The sequence below is a fragment of the Myotis myotis genome, unplaced genomic scaffold (genome assembly GCF_014108235.1).
Source record: "Myotis myotis isolate mMyoMyo1 unplaced genomic scaffold, mMyoMyo1.p scaffold_m19_p_14, whole genome shotgun sequence".
Lineage (NCBI taxonomy): Eukaryota > Metazoa > Chordata > Mammalia > Chiroptera > Vespertilionidae > Myotis > Myotis myotis.
The window spans coordinates 5214289-5231618 of NW_023416318.1; the positions used below are offsets into that span (position 1 = coordinate 5214289).

A 17330-nucleotide genomic window follows, 5' to 3' on the forward strand; every position below is an offset into this window, starting at 1 on the left:
GTGTGAGCTGGGCTGGCACCAGAAGCAGGTGCGAGTGCTGGGCGGGACCACGACATGCAGGAGCATAGAATTTTCAGTAACCATCAGAGACTCAGCCTGATAACAGCAACCAGTGCCCTGCCTTGGCCTGGCGCCCCCACTCATCTGCTCCACCATTCCACCAGGGCCAACAACCACCAGGTTCCCTGCTCTGCCACTTGCTGCCGACAGTTGCCATGTTCTGCACATGCCCCCTGGGGGTCAGTGCATGTCATAGCGAGTGGTTATTCAGTTGTTCCACCGTTCGGTCTATTTGCATATTAGGGTTTTATATATAGAGATTGTTTTTACACTATGGAAACTGAGGCTTTAAAGGGAGGAGAACCTCACCCTCCTTTGCAATCCCCAGGTGTTTTATCTCCTACCACTGGCCTTGACTACTTCATCTACCCCCAAGGAGATACAACCTCTTTGGAACACGTGTGTTGGTGGACAGTGTTACAAAGTGCTCAGGAGTGTCCAAGTGTCAGCCAGAGCCATCATCTTTCTTTGTTTCCTGCTTCATGCCTTAAACTGACATATTTCTAGTATGTCTCAATAATTTCTTTTTTTTCTATCACATGCAGACAAATCTAGGGCCATTGCCCTGGCCAGAGGTGGGGAAGGGAGAGGAAGAGGGAGGGATCTCTCTATTCGGATAGTCTTGAATCAATTTCAAAAGATGTGGTCTCATTTATTAGAGACCCTAGGCCAGAGTCTGGAGCAATGATAGCCCATCCAGTAGCAAACAGTACTCTAATTCTCCATTTGTCATCACCTCTTGTGTAGTTAACAAGCTTGGAGACTTCAAGCAAAGCCATGGTGTCTATGCCAAAGCAAGATCTGGACATCCTGTGTCCCTGGCTGTGGGACCATCTGATCTAAGCATAACCTCCAGACCCAACAATGTCCACTATACACATAAGTGGTTGATTTCTTATGGCTGCTATTTTTCAAGTGATGGAGAGAAAACCGAGTTAAAAGAAATCAGAAGCTGTGGTGGTGATGTCCACTGTGAGTCACTAACAAACAACCCCAGATGGGAGCACACATTTTGGAGCCACGAATCTGGGGCTCCAAGTCCCTGGAAATTAGAAATTCCCTCAAACTAAGGTGGTGAATGCAGCCCCTGTGCAAACAACCAATGTTCTGGGTGTCCACTCACCCGTGCACTCTGCCCTGCGATGAGCTGGTCGTCCTCGGTCTGAACACTTGTCCTACTGCGCACGTCATAGTCCTCCTGCTCAAAGTCAGAATCGTCCTCTAGTTCTTCTGGAGTCTAAAGATAGAGGAAAGAGAAAACTCATTATATTTTTCATTGAACCTTCACCCCCATCCATACACTTCATCACTGCAAAATCCAAGTAGCCCCCAAAGAGAGTTTGTAGGGGATTATATGTAGGGGGTTATGTGGGCAGGTAATGGCTAGAATAGCATCAGAAAAATCAAGCTGCCCTAGTTTATCTCTTTTAAAAAAATACATTTTGTTCATTACTTCCTTCTGTAGGTGTAGCAAGTCTAAAATTCTTTATCTGACATGCTTTTTAAGAAAAATACATTTGTGTATTTTCACCCATACAAATATATTCTGCGAGAAAATCATCATCAATAACAACAGTTATACCTATGCTGTTTCTGTAATGCCCATTTTGCTCTATTAAAGCTCTCTTTTAGTCTCAATAAGCCCCAAAAGGTTTGGTCACTTCCAGGCCAGTGCTGGACCTGATGAAATACCTGATGTGGTCACTAAGCCATTTCGTATACAAGTTACCACTATAGACTCTGGAGTCAAAAATGCCTGAATATGAACCCCTACGTGACCATGGGAAAATCCTCCTTAGCTTTGGTTTCCAAGTCTGTGGATAGGTATTGATAACAGTAGCTACCTGTATGATTGCTGTGCAGATCAAGGAATGTACTCTGTGTAGAGTGTCTGGTACATAAGCATTGTAAAAAGGAGTGCCATCATTATTACTTGGGATTTTGAAACAAATTCATTCAAACATTTTTTTATAGTGAAGCCACCAACTACTACATACCCACTAAGGACTAACTTTTTCATACATCACATCCATTTAGCTCAGTACAGCACAATAAAATAATTTTGGAGACTTAAGCAGAACCACGGTGTCTGTGCTATTGCAAAATCTAGGCATTCTGTGCCCCCTGGCTGTTGAGCCATCTAATTGTAATACTGAATCCCAACAAAGTCTATTATGGTGTATGTATTTGCTTTGATGTGGCTGCAATGTTTCCAGTGATAGAGAGTTCCCATGTCCACTTAGAGGTGAGAAAACTAAGATTCTGAGAAGTTAAGCAATGTGCCCAAATGCCTCTGAACTAGCTAATAACAGAACTAGCATTTAGACCCAAACACCCAAATGTGTTTGACTCCAAGTTGTTTCACTGTTGTAGTCACAACCCCACCACCATCCACATTACAAATCAGGCAACAACTGAAGGTGTGGAATGGCTTTAAAGTGAGTGGAACTAGCCCTTTCTGGTTTGGCTCAGTGGATAGAGTACCAGCCTAGTGACTGTAGGGTCCCGGGTTCAATTCAGGTCAAGGGCACACGCCTGGGTTGCGGGCTCAATCCCCTGTGTGAGGTGTGCAAGAGGCAGTCAAACAATGATTCTCTCTCATCATTGATGTTTCTCTCTCTATTTATCTTTATCTCTATCTCTCTCTCTCTTGCCCTTCCTCTCTGAAATCAATAAAAATATATATTAAGAAAGAATAATAAAGTGAGTGGAGTTAGATGAAATCCTATCAAATAGGTACAGTCACCGTTAAAGAAAAGATACACATGAATCCATGAGCCCAGAAATAAGAAACCCTCCCATCTTTAATGACAATAATAATAGGTAACATGCATTAAAGGCTTTCTGCGTGCCTACCAGTTTTCTCTAAGTGCTTTACGTACACTAACTCAGTTTTCTTCACAGTCCTACAATGTAGACATGATTTTCTTTATTTTACAGGTAACAAAACTGAGGTGTGAGAGGCTATACCTGTTGTAAAGGCTTCTAAGTCCAGCACTTTGAAGCATGTTGTCTAAACTATCATGCTCTGTTCATTCTAAGAGGATGAACTCAGGAGGCTGCAAGGATGGTGCATGAGGAGCAAATGCGGTAGTGCTTGCGACATTCCTAGCTCAAGTCTCATTAGCCTTAAGGGTGATGTCACCCACAAACTGCCTCTTGGCACACAGCAGCACCTCCTCTCAGGGTGCTGTCTTTCAAAGGGAAGGGACAGTCACAAGCAGTACCGATGATGCAGTGGCTCATTCCCCATCAGTAAGGGCACATTTTCATTCTGCTGGTTTCTTTGGCTACTTCAGTGTAATTAATCAGGCATGGTTATTGATGAAGCCTTGAGATTGGTCTGACAGGCATAAAATAGGGTCCTTCATGCCAAAATCACATCATGCCTAGTAATTTTCCAAGCTTTGGCACACCCTCTTGTTTTCCTTCTCTCACCATCAGCCTTTTTAACATTTACTTGATCATCTATAGATGTTCAATGTTCTTTCATAAGAATATTAAAGAAAGAGGGAAGAAAGGAGTTTTGTTTCTATACTTTATTAACTAAAGCAGGATTGGGGTGGGCAAAACCTGATTCAAATGACAGGTGTATTTTCTCTTTGGACAGAGACTATAACCTCTGGCCATTCTCACCCTTCTGGAGTGTCCTGTGGAATAATTACAGCAAGTTGGTAAATTCTGCTCACAGATGAGATGACAAGACTGCACACACTTCTCATCATTAGTTTTTGAAAAGGAGAGAGCCAAGTAAAATGGAAAACCTCACTCAACAGATAAAAAGGACAATAGGACAGTGTCTATAGTACGATGGCCTTGTATTCAAGTGACTATGGCTCGGGAACCAAAATAAAGTTTCAAAATGAAGAAATGACCTGGATGGGGACCCAGGACAACTAAATGTGTTTGTCCTCATCCTCCCTCTTTGGCTAGTCACTTAACGCGTTTCTGCCCCTCTGTCTCCTCACTCATAAAGTGGATCTAATCATTGCTACTCGTCCTCCCTGCCTCAGAGGATTCTAGAATCAAATATATTCGAGAATCATATATATTTATATAAATGCTCTGTAAATTATAAAAGTGAACTATCATAAGAAGTGATAATTATTATGTTTAATTAAATATACACCTAACAACAATAGCAGTAACAGCAATTGTTTTTTTACCACCCATTATGGTACAGGCATTCCACTAAAGGACGTAGTCCTTACAACAACGTACTAAAAGAAATTAAGCCCCATTTTATAGATGTATAAGCAGGCTCAAATTTGAGTAAACTTTCTAAGGTGTCACACCTAGCAAGTTGAGCGTTCCAGAGCCCATGCTTTTAACCATCACACATACCACCAGACAAATGGATGAAACTAAAATCTCTTCTTGTGCTTTAACCATGCAGCAAACCCATGCAAGCCACAAGCCATCCATATAAATAGTTCTTGTATGTGATGTTTGTTAATTGCTTACATATATATATATATATATATATATATATATATATATATATATAGTTATTTTTATTATTCTTTTTTAAAAGTATGTTATTTTGGGTTGGTCAAGGACCTTCACAAATTAAAAGAATCTTGGAAAATAGTGAGGTTCTGTAACGGGTCCGGAAATAATCAGACTTGTATTATTAGATGGTTTTATAGGGTAAAAGGAATCAACAAAATGTGTAACTGGCCTGGAGGCTGGAGACTGAGGGTCAAGTCTCCATTCTGTCCTATGTGCTCTCAGGGAGGGTATTTTGATAATAATCCAAAACCACTTTCGTCTATACTTTGTTCCCCCGTTCTACTATTATCTAGTAATAGATTATTGTGAAAGTGGGTTTTACCTGTAAAATGGTGCAATTAAACTATTTGGCCTCTAAAATCTCTCCCTTCTAAGAATCTATGAGATTGACTGGTGCTACTATAGAGGCTCATCTGCCTTGTCCAGGATCATATCACACGTCAGTTACAGAACAGGATCCCGCTACCTGCCTCTGGTCCTCAATTAAATGCCCAATCTCCCCTACAACAGCTTCTATAGAGAAGCAAAATGTGAAAAAGGCTGAAGGATGTAGAGTTGTTTCTCCAGAACATGTGAAAAATGTATTAAGGACTATTTAAAGGAAAGTCTCAAATGTACTTGAGTTTCATTGGGAGCAGAAAGATGAGGACATAGGTTAACAACTATAATATGAAAGTTTGGGTGATGCAAGAAAAAAGACTTCCTAACAGAGCTCTATACCACTGGAATGGATTAGAAACCAGAAAATAGAACTAAAGATTTCCTAAAACCAATCTACAACAGAACCTCCCCATTCAGGATTGACTGGCCACTGGCATCTTTATCCTATATTACTGTGGAGGTCTCCTAACCCAACCTCTTTTTTTCTGCCCTTGCCCTAGGCATTCCATTCTCACCAGGATAGCCAGAGTGGTCCCTCTAAGATCTAAGTCAGGTCATGTTATTCTCCTGCTCAGAACCCTTCAATGGTTCCCATCTCATCCAATGTGATCCTCAGGCCACATGTGCCATTGTATCTGCCTAAAACACACTTTCCTTAATACCTTTATGGCTTGTTTTCTCCAAGTCTCTTCTCAAATGTCACCCAGTGACCACCCTTCATAAAACCCACACGAATCCTGTGTTCTATCTCCTTTCTCCTGCCTTGGTTTCTCCATGGCACATTAACTGGCATATTATATCTGTTTGTTCTCTGTCTCCCACCAATGCAATGTAAAGTTTTGAGGGACAGAAACCTTGTTCAGCTCTATATTCAGGGTACCTCCAAGAGTGGGATCTGTAGTGAGCATTCAACAGATATTTGATAAATGAATGGCCAAGATCGAATAACCATTTTTAATAATCATACTAAATTATTTCTAATTAAGAAAACAAAACTAGATTACCTTATGGGTTGATTAACTAGATAAATGCAACCTATAATAGGTAAATCAATTTTGTCTCATAAGTTGTTTCTATAGTCTCTTCAGCCCTTTATTTTCCAGCTATGAAAAATAATCTTTGCAATTTTGATAATATTCTTGACTTCTTTACCAAGTTCTATTTATATTAATTAATTGTACAAAGATAAACTTCATCGCAGCAGGATAAGGCAGGAAAATACTTCTGTGGAATCTACTGTGGATCTATGTAAGTGCTTTATAGTTGGGGTAATACTTGTTCCCACACACAGATAAGGAAACTGAGGGTTAGAGAAGGAAATTAGCATAAAAAGAACCCTCCAATATTTTAGCAACAGGTTCCCAAACTTTATTGCTTCAAGCACTCTCATTGCCTCAATAATTTTTCATGGCAACTTTAGGCTAAATAAACAACACCAAAATAACCCACAAACCTAATAGTACTGTTGATTAAGCAATAAAAAATGAATATAGTGAATCAGACCTAACAACTTAGTGCCTGGTACATATTGTATGACTTCTCAGACCTTGGAATACAATTGAACATCTATTGAGCTTGCTTTCTATCCCCAACTACCAGAAACCCAGTATCACAATTATATGTTGTCATCCAAAGAAATGAACAAATCTGATGTTTAAACTGTGAACTACCTTCAGCTAATATTTCACACATTATCTGAGAGATTTCCACGTGTTTCCCTGGACATTTAAATGCCTTGCAATGATCCAGGGTACATCATGCATAGTTTGGGAGATATAAAGTTAATCTATAGTCCTGTATCTGACCCCTGGCCCAGGCCCTGTTGTTTCACACATAACCAAATTAATGGGTTCCATTCACAAAAGTTGAGCATGTAATTTTCATTATAGATTATTTTCATGGTCATTCTTATATGAAGCACCTACTGTTCGCTAATATAGATATCCTGAAACCAGGATATCATCACCACCTTCTACTCTACTCACTTATTTTACTTTCCAATATTAAATGTTTAACTCTTTTTGTCTTACATATATACATGTGCTCCTCACTATTTGTAGATTATTTACTTGTGAATTTTTCCACTCAAAGTTTCTTTGCATTCCCAAGTCAGTACTTGTGTAGTTATTCACAGACATCCACAATATGGCACAAAACTTGTCACCCAAAGTGCATATATCTGGCTGAGGTCACACAACACAATGCTGTGTCTTCTTGTGTTGTGTGACAGCTCTTATGCTGGAAACAAGTGTCCTTTCTTCAGTCTACTTAGCGCCTTTTTTTTTCTTCTTAAAATGGCTTCTGAGCAAAGTGCTACAATGCTGTCAAGTGTTCCTAAGGTTGTGATGCTCCTTATAGAGAAAATGCATTTGTTAGATAAGCTTCCTTCAGGCACAAGAAATCATGCATTTGCTGGGAGTTCAATGTTAATGAATCAACAGCCTATATTAAATAAAGTGCCTTTAAACAAAACCACACATAAAACCAGATTGTGTACTTGATCAGTTGATAAAAATATGACCAGAGGCTCACAGGAACCTAAGCCTGAATTTCTTGGAGGAACAAGTTTCAGTATTCTCTACTACAGTGTTCACAGAACCATTGCATAATACACTGCTGCAAATAATAATCAAATGCATGCTGGTGTGCCAGACTTTCTTATTCTCTTCTTAAATGACCATGCTGGAGTCACAGAAAATGCCTATGTAGCTTATAGATCAGGCAGAACATACCTCAGCAAGAAGCAAACAAAACAAAAAAACAGTCTCATGGCCCAGCTGGTGTGGCTCAGTGGTTGAGCATCAACCTATGAACCAGGAGGTCGTGGTTCAATTCCTGGTCAGGGCATATGCCCTGGTTGCAGGCTCGATCCACAGTGTGGGGCATGTAGGAGGCAGCCAACCAATGATTCTCTCTCATCATTGATGTTTCTATCCCTCTCTCCTTCTCTGAAGTCAATAATATATATACATATATATATATATATATATATAAAAACACAAATTAATAATTAAAAAACTCATGGAAGAGAAGCAGAGTAGACCTTTTCAAAAAAACATACATTTTTATTGATGTATGTATTAATGATTGTAAGGGTGACCAATGGTGAGGTTGGGATTCAGGAAGGGCACATTTTGTTTATTTCAGACTGTTGTCTGGAGCTGGCCTAGAGTGCTATCAACGTGAAATATGTATTGACTGCCAAAAGGCAAAGTATGAAGAATTGACCCTTCAAGACCCTTTCTGCATTTAGTTGTTTTTTGTTTTTTTGGTGTTTTGTGGTTTTTTTTTGGGGGGGGAGGGGGCATACATTTCTTTTTCAAAGTATAATCAACACTTTGGGAGAGAAGGAGGCATGGCCAGTTTTTCTGGGAAGGGACTAGCTCTACTTGTCTTACTGTCTTTCTTCCTGACTAAGTGCAATGAAATCTTTTCCAAGCAGACTTCATCATTATACTCAAAAGCAACCCAGGAAATTAAGTGCAAAAGGAAGCCATTTGGGTGCTAAATGGAGGAGGCATTTAAAAATAACAATTTGTACATGCTGTACATTTCTCTCTTCCTAAGTTTTACGTGGTGTGAAATCCATCTGATCAAATCACTGGAAATGTCGAGATGGCGGAATGACACTTCATGCAACAAAGATATGGCATTTTATCGGAAATTGTGTTTTTTTACAGATCATCAATGTATAAATGAATGATGGCTATAAACTTCCTCTGTCTCTCAGATGAATGGTTGTCAAAGAAGCATGAAGGCTAACAAAGCAGAAAAATGGCAAAAGAGGGAATATGCCTTGAGGATTATAGTGGCATTTAGTGCCAAATGCTTTGAAAACATAACTCTCATGGTCTATTACTTTATTTTACATGTTAGTATGTAATGAGAAAAAATGATCTAATTTGTTACAGTCTTAAAAGGCTGACTATCCTTTCTTCCCTTCTCCTCTAACTCTCCTATATTTTCTCCCTGGCACCTTCCTATCTGCCTAGGCACCTGTCCCCCAGACCCCCAAGACACACCCTACACCCATAGTAGTAAGCACTGTACTAGACAATGCACCACAGTGGAGGGGAAAGAAAAGGACAGCCATTGCTTCCCAAACTTTCACAGTCTTAAGAACGTAAGAAACCTGTAAGTAAATAGCATGATATATACTATCACAGGCAAAACAGTTAGAGGTAGTTAAAGGATAGGGTCAGTATTTTTTGAGGGAGAAAATTTGGGGAAGGAAGACTTGAGCCAGGTCTTGAAAGATGGTAAGGTGGAACTGCCTTATGACCAGAGAATCCACTTCTAGGAATTTACCCAAAGAAACCTGAAACACGAATTCGAAAGAATATATGCACTCATGTTCACTGCAGCATAATTTACAATAGCCAAGATTTGGAAGCAGCCCAAGTGTCCATCAGTAGATGAGCAGATAAAAAAGCTGTGGTACATTTGCACAATGGAATATTACTCAGCCATAAAAAGAGGGAAATCTTATCCTTTGTGACAGCATGGATGGACCTGGTGAGTGTCATGCGGAGTGAAATTAGACTAAGTGAAATTCATATGTGGAATCTAATAAACAAAATAAACTGACAAAGTAGAGACAGACTCATAGATACAGAGAACAGACTGACAGCTGTCAGGGGGGAGGATTGTGGAAGCTAAGTGAGATGAATGAAAAAATTAAGCAAAGAAAAATAACAAAGACCCATGAACATTGCCAACAGTATGGTGGTTGCCAGAGCGAAGGGGGAGTGGTGAGAAGTACAAGAGTGTAAAGAAGGGATAAATGGAAGAAGACTCAACTTGTGGTGGTAAGCACACAGTTCAATATACAGATGATGTATTATGGAATTGTGTACCTGCAATTATATAATGCTATTAACCAGTGTCACCCCAATAAAATCAATTAAAAAAATAAAGCCAGACTGCAAACACCTAGAGAGCAAAACCAAAAAAAAAAAAAAAAAAAAAAAAGAATAAGAAAGATGGCAAGAGTTGTTATTTGTGCCCCAAAGGGAAAAAGTTTAGTAGATGTTTCAGAAGAAGCATGGATGTTAATAAGAGGGAGGAGAGACCCTTTGTGGTGATGCTCCCCTCCACCTGCTCAGGCCACCCTGGAAGCACCATGCTGTCCTCTGCATTCTACAGTGGAAGAGGATGGACACATGCTGATTTAATGACTTCAGAGATACCAGAATTTGGGGGACAATGCCTCTGTGAAATCCTGGAAGGACTAGGTAAATGTATTATCCAGAGAGAACAATACTAGTCCATTGAAGATACTTCATGAAACATCCAAATGATCACATCCTAGAAAATGAATTATTTAGTTATTGTTTGGCAATGTTGAGGGATCTTGGTTTAGATGCTCAGTGGTCATCCCAACAGAAGGATTTTCAGAATGCACACAGCAAAAAGCTTGTGGTTTCATCCAGCAGCCCAGAGACAATAATAGAGGTTGAGAGAGAGGATATAGTCAAGGGCTACTTGTCCAATATGTTGGAGCTACTGAGCACTTCCAGTGTGGCTAGTGTCACATGTTGGAATGGTAAAGTTTTGGATACATTAGGCTGAATAAAATATATTATTAAAATTGATTTCAATTGTTTCCTTTTGCTTTTTTTAATGTGTCTACTAGAAATTACGAATGTGTCTTACGTTTTATTTCTATTGGGCAACATGTTCATCATTTCTGTTTTTGCATATTTAAGTTTATTTTAAGAAAAACTTCTGTGGCTAAAAAGTGTTTTAAAACTACTATGTAAAACTGTTAACGCAGTAGGGAGAAAAAAATAGCTCATCTTACAATGGAGTATTATACAGCAGTTAAATGAAATGAGGTAAGTGATGTTTTTTAGTAGAGATAGACAAAGACTCACTGTGGGTTAAATTCAATTGCAAATGATACTTATGAGTTTTAAAATCTATTGCACAGTGTGAGCACCTGACACTCAGTTTATTCTCATTTTATTTCTTAATTATTGTATATTTTCCATATGACCAACTGTAAACCTATTGTTGTCCCTCCCTGGATGTTTCCTTGCATGGGTCTATATATAATTACCCTTTGGAAGGCTCACACCGACCTGACAACAGCAGACAGAGGATGGGAAGATAGGAGGGTAGGTGATAGGGGGAGGTTCACTGAAAGGTTATATAGCCTTATTGGCAATGTCTTGATTGCTTGTGACAAGGAGAATGTAGCTGTGTACCAATGTCTGAGTAAATGAAGAGTCAAACAGCTTGTTAAGTTATTTGGCTGAGTAATTAAAAATAAAATGGTGAGTTCTCTGGAGTCTACTAGAAGGTCTGATGAGCTCTGAGCCACAGAGGCCTTACATACCCTGATCATCAGCACAGCCTTTCTGATGTCCCGAACACCGTCATACACTAGGCGAGAGGCATCGATGAACTCATTCTCCTCAAATGGTTGAGGGACGTTGGCACTCAGGGCTTCAATGGCAACCTCCACTTGTTCGGCAAAGCGTGGCATCACTGGGTAAACAAAATGAAAAGCAGAGCATTAGACAATCCTCCTCATGATCCCTTGTACTACCCTTGGGTGTGGCTCTGAGCATTCCAACGGTTCAGTGGAGCCGCATGTCCACCTGTCCAGTCTGGGTAAACCCAGTTTATTGGTCTCTGTGCTATTTACTCCATGAATGGTGATGGTATTCAATGGAACAAGCTTTTGAAACCTGCCCCAGGTTATGTGTTAGAACGTGAAGCATAGATTTCATATTATCCTAACATGAGCTGGGTTCTACTTCTGCTAGTTACTATTAATGGGGAATATGTCACCCTTTGTGACAGCATGGATGGACCTGGTGAGTGTCATGTGGAGTGAAATTAGACTAAGTGAAATTCATATGTGGAATCTAATAAACAAAATAAACTGACAAAGTAGAGACAGACTCATAGATACAGAGAACAGACTGACAGCTGTCACGGGGGAGGATTGTGGAAGCTAAGTGAGATGGATAAAAGTGAAACCTTAGCTAAGTTTTCTTAACCCTTCTAATCCTGTGTCTAAAAATTTAATAATAAGCATGGCTGGTATGGCTCAGTGGTTCAGCACTTACACGAACCAGCAGATCAGGGTTCAATTCCTGGTCAGGGCACATACCTGAGTTGTGGGCTCCACCCCCAGTAGGGGGTATGCAGGAGGCAGCCTATTGATGATTCTCTCTCATCATTGATGTTTCTCTCTCTCTCTCTCTCTCTCTCTCTCTCTCTCTCTCTCTCTCTCTCTTACTCTCTAAAATCAATAAAAATATATTTTATCCTTCCTTAGAAATCAATAGGGTAATGCATATAAATGTATTAGATGGTCCATAGAAAACCTCCAGAAATATATAACAAATTTCAGATGGTAAAGTCATAACTGGTGAGTAGCAGACCTTAACTTACATGATTTCATTGTAAAGTATGAATGAAAGATCCCAACCTTTCTACTTTTACCTGAAATGCAGGACTCGGGGTGTTGCAGGTGGGTGGGAGGACTGTGTAAGAGGAGAGAGAGAAATCATGAGAGACCCCAGCAGAAAGCTCATGCAGATTAGTGGGCTCACCGATGAACTTGATCATTCTGTCTTACCAGGACCACCTTGGTGTGAAAGAAGATGCATATAAACTTTTCTTTAAACTAGGACACATACATAGCCACAGAAGTTTGTAGAAAGTAAACTCAGTGGAATGTCTGGAATACTTAAGAAAATGATGCTGATTCACTGATTCTTAAAAATTGTCATTGGATTTGCTCAGTTGTTATCTTGTAACAATCAATTCATATGGCAAAAGAAAGCCAAGAGCACAATTCATTTTATTTACAAGGACAATAAAATAAAAACATACTTCATCTCTTTTCATTTCTGAACTTTCATGCCTGATTCATCTTTATACTCATTTTCATCCTCTGTGGATATTTTAACATCCATTTGAATCCCTAGTGTGAGAACCTCTGATAAATTACTTTATTGTCTAGGGTCAGAGTATTCAAGATAGAACATTCCTAGAAAAATGTATTTCTACTAGGAAAAGTCAAAGTTTTTTTTAAAAGAGGGTTAGAGGAAAACAGAACAATCATTCTTTCAAAAGAAAGTATCAAAACCAAAGCATGCATTGGGTGAATTTCCTTCCATGAGTGAACTTGTTCTCTGTACTACTTGAATTTTTCATTTGGGCTTTTGAACTGCATTTATATAAGAGGAATTTGGGGGATTTTGAGCTGCACTGCCTCAAATATGAATCCAATAAAAATATATTTCTAAAACCACCACATTCAACTCAGGCCAGTTCAACCATCCTTTTGTGTTGGGAACAAACTCTTTGACACTAAAAATTCTAGGTAATTGAAACTGAATACCTTAAGCACGATGAAAACATTTATTGTAGGTATTGGGTATTTTCATATGAGTACTTTCCTTTAAATTAAATTTTAAAATGCCCTTCTTTCTTGAACTGAAAATCCTGAATAATACTAACTCCTTTCTATGTTATGTTTAGGTTGCCATCATGACCATCAACAATTTTACATATTTATATGATACCATCAGTAGCACTAGGCTGCACACATTTGTGTCCCTGTTGTATAATTGATAGAGGATCAGTAATCCTACGTGTAGATAAGATAAACACTCCTACAAATCAATAAGGAAACTGTAGATAAATAGACAAATGTTAGAATAGGCAATTCAGAGAAAAGGAAATCCTATATTATAAAGAAATGCATAATAAGATGCTTGATTTCACTAACAATTGGAAAAATGTTAACAATATAAACTATGAGATATCATCACATACCTGTTGGGAGAGGCAAACAGATTAAAACCTAATAATATCCACTTTATTGAACATGTAGACCAAAGGGAAGCCTTCTACTGTTAATGAAGGGACAACAGGTATACATCATTTTGCCAAACATGTTGACAAAAATCTAATAAAGCAATCTGGTCCCAACCAATGAGTTGGGACATTATCTAGAGCATGGCCAAATGTTGATTTGTAAAGAGATACTGAGTAGGAGGGTTGAGTACACTGGAGTCACAGGAATGTCTTTGCGTCTCTCTGGTTACAGTTGTGTCTTCTTTATAGGTTGTATATTCTAAGAGTTAATTAGAATATTTATATAAAACCTGGGAATAAGCCCTATCTGGTTTGGCTCAGTGGACAGAGTGTCGGCCTGTAGACTGAAGGGTCCCGGGTTCAATTCTAGCCAAGGGCACATGCCTGGGTTGCAGGCTTAATACCCAGTAGTGGGCGTGCAGGAGGCAGCCAATCAATGACTCTCTCTTATCATTAATGTTTCTCTCTCTCCCTCTCTCTTCCTCTCTGATATCAATAAAAATATATTTTCAAAAATAGTAAAAATAAAACCTGGGAATAAGAATAACTGAGGGCTCTATGAACAGGCTCTATCCAAGTTCTATTCTGAGTCTTGAACTCAGGAGGGAACCACTGAGAGCTGCTCACTCCAGGTTCATGGGCAGTACACCCGGGTGGGTCAAAATGGACTTAGGGATGCGAATCAGGGGACAATCAATATATTAAAGTGAGTGAGTCCAGAGGTCAAAGTTTCAACTGGGAAAGGCAAACTGAAAAGAGATATCATTTGTGAGAATTTGTAAAATACACAAGAGTACTGTGTATAATTTAAAGTAATATGCATTTTTATCTCCCATGTTTTGAAAGGATATATATATATATATATATATATATATATATATATATATATATATATATCACTTTAAGTAGATAAAGTGGTTACCTTTGAGAGGGAAAGGAGAGACATGTTATTAAGTAGAGATCTTAAAGAGGCCTCAAGTGTATCTTAACTCTAAGAAAAGTATAATATGATTCAGATATGGCAAAATGCTAATATTTGTTATACCTCAGGGTGGAAGGAGGTTGTTGGATTTATTAGTCTCCGTTCCTTTTGTATCTTTGAATCTTTTCATAATTCAAATATTTAAAAAGCGATCGACATGTTATCCTCAAGGCTATACTTCTTAGAGAATAAGGCTCTGAGAAAATAAAGTTCCAGCTCATAGCTCAGAACACAATCAAAATTAATTTGGTAACAGTATTAAGTGAGGAATTCCCTCACAACTTGTGACTGTGATCAAATGCTTAATATTCAACCTGAATAACTGCCAGTTGGAACGTTGAGTTAGGGAAAAACCCACCTCCTAGAGCTCAGTGCCCATGCACATGTCTCCATTTGCATGAAGACCTTCGCTAGAGTCTAAAAAGGTGAGCAGGGGTTGTGTGTTTTTTTGTGTGCAAGGTCACCCTGAGGAAGAGTTGGGGAGAAGGAAAATGCAGGAGGTGACCTGCTATCTTTGCACCTGCCTCTGGGCCTGATTCTGCCCAAAGGAGAGAGTGGAAAGCTAACTAAAATCTAAAGGGACCATTTCCATAATGGATGCTCCAGGGCCCAAAATATGCCCAGTGCTGCTCTGAAACTTAAGTTTGGAGAAGTGCATTCTGTTTGCTCCAGCACGGAGAGCAGAAATGCTCAAAGGAGATGTGGTCTTGGTAAAAACAACCGTGTTGATGATATGGCATTGTTGAAAGAGGCAGAAACAAGGCCCTTTTATAAAGAGAAACAGGAAATACCATCAACTGCCTCAGGGGGGAAATGGCAGAACAGGGGATGCAAAATACTTACTTCCAAATGGGGCCTCAGAGTACAATTTAGTGTTAATATTCCAATGGCTTTATGCTACTCAACAAACTGGTAAAACCTAGAACTTGGACTCAGTTTCATTTGATTTGATTTCCTGTAACTGACGAGACATCTATTTTTCTTACAAGTCAGGGTGTGTTTTTTTTCTGGATCTGACCCTTAAGAAAATCTTTCTCTAAGCTCCCTTCCAAAGTGCATCCAATACTTGTTTATTTAGGGCTTGGTCAACTGCTAATGCTCTTTAACCAATGTGCTTTTGCTCTCCACATTTCTGTTCCTTTTCTGTTTTATCTTTGGTTTTAAAAGTGATAAGACAGAAAAACAAAGGTTTCTAGAACGACCCATCTTGACCTAAGATGTTAGTTTATGAATTCTTCTAATATTTAATAGGGTCAGAAAAATCAAATACCCGCAAAGTAACACTGAGATAGAAAAAGTCTCAAACAACTTCAAATATGGGGCTGATTCTGCTTCCCACTAATTACGACAAAACAGCAGTAGTGTTATGATTCGCACATTATATATTAACAGAGTTTCTGATATAGCATTATATAAATAGAAGCTTCTTCCTACCTCCTGAATTACATCCAAAAAAAAATTAGATACCACTTTACTGTTATTTATCAAAAATCCGGGAATGCTTTTAATAGCTTATGTCCTGAAAAGGGAGATCAAAGTGAGAAGTAAACTTTTAAATCCTTGCTATACTTTTGTATGCAGAGTGCACACTGGGCCACAGAAAGATGACATTCGAGGAGCAATGAAATCAGAGTTAAGTATGCATATAACAAAATCAAGGTCATCTCCGGCTAGTGTTGAGATCCTAAATCAGAGGTGAAAAAGATGTGGTCTGAATCCTCCTGAGAGACTTCAGGGGTGAAGTTTCAGAGCACAGGGTGAGTCAGTGAAATGAATAGAAAAGTTTTGCTAAAGATGCAAATAGGACTGCTGACATCTATAAGAGCAAAAACCAAGGTGACCTAGAGGCTGTGGAAATAAATGCCAACCAACTCCACTGACTCAAGTAACTATCTGAAAGGTCCACACCCATCTTTAAACATCCCAATGATCCCCTTTAATAGAAGGGAGACTATAAAACCTCTTAATCAGGATACAAACAAACATCTGGCACCTGCCTACAATCCTATCTGTCTCTTTCTCTATCTCCCCATCTAGTCCTACATATATTTAAATGCTCCAATTAGACTGAATTGCTCTCCTAATATGATATGGAGACATATCATGCTATACCTGATTATGTCCATGATCAATTTATTTTCTCATACTGAAATGTACTCCTTTCTCTTTGGCATAGGTACATTCCTCCTCACTCTTCAATATCCAGTTCAGAACTGATTGCCATTGTGTAGTCTTCCTTAATCCACAAACACCCCAAAGTTATCAGTTCCTTACAATTCTATAGCATCCTAATTGTGCATTACTACAGTACTTGGAACACTAAAGTCGAGTTGTTTGACATTTCTGTATGTCCACTGTTTCATATAAGAGTCTCTTTTAGGCAGAGATTATGTCTCCTTCATTCTTTGCATTTTGTCCCTTTATCATGCTTCTAGCACAGCTAATCTCTGCAACTGGAAGAAGAATGAGAATTTAAAAAAAGCGGGGGGGGGGGGGGGTTATAAGGAAGAACTCATTTGCCATCAAGTATTTCAGAGACAAAATGAGCTGTATT

General features: G+C 38.9%; 1 protein-coding gene across 2 annotated transcripts in view; it reads right to left on the reverse strand.

Annotated features, from left to right (window-relative positions):
* The window catches only part of CTNNA2 (catenin alpha 2), a 1123259-nt gene that overhangs the window by 64469 nt on the left and 1041460 nt on the right, over positions 1-17330 (reverse strand). For both annotated transcript variants that reach the window (XM_036333987.1, XM_036333986.1), the window contains exons 13-14: positions 11294-11445; positions 1184-1297 (exon numbers count right to left, since the gene is read on the reverse strand). In XM_036333987.1, coding sequence (XP_036189880.1) covers positions 1184-1297; positions 11294-11445 — 266 coding nt within the window. The remainder of the gene's footprint in view (positions 1-1183; positions 1298-11293; positions 11446-17330) is intronic.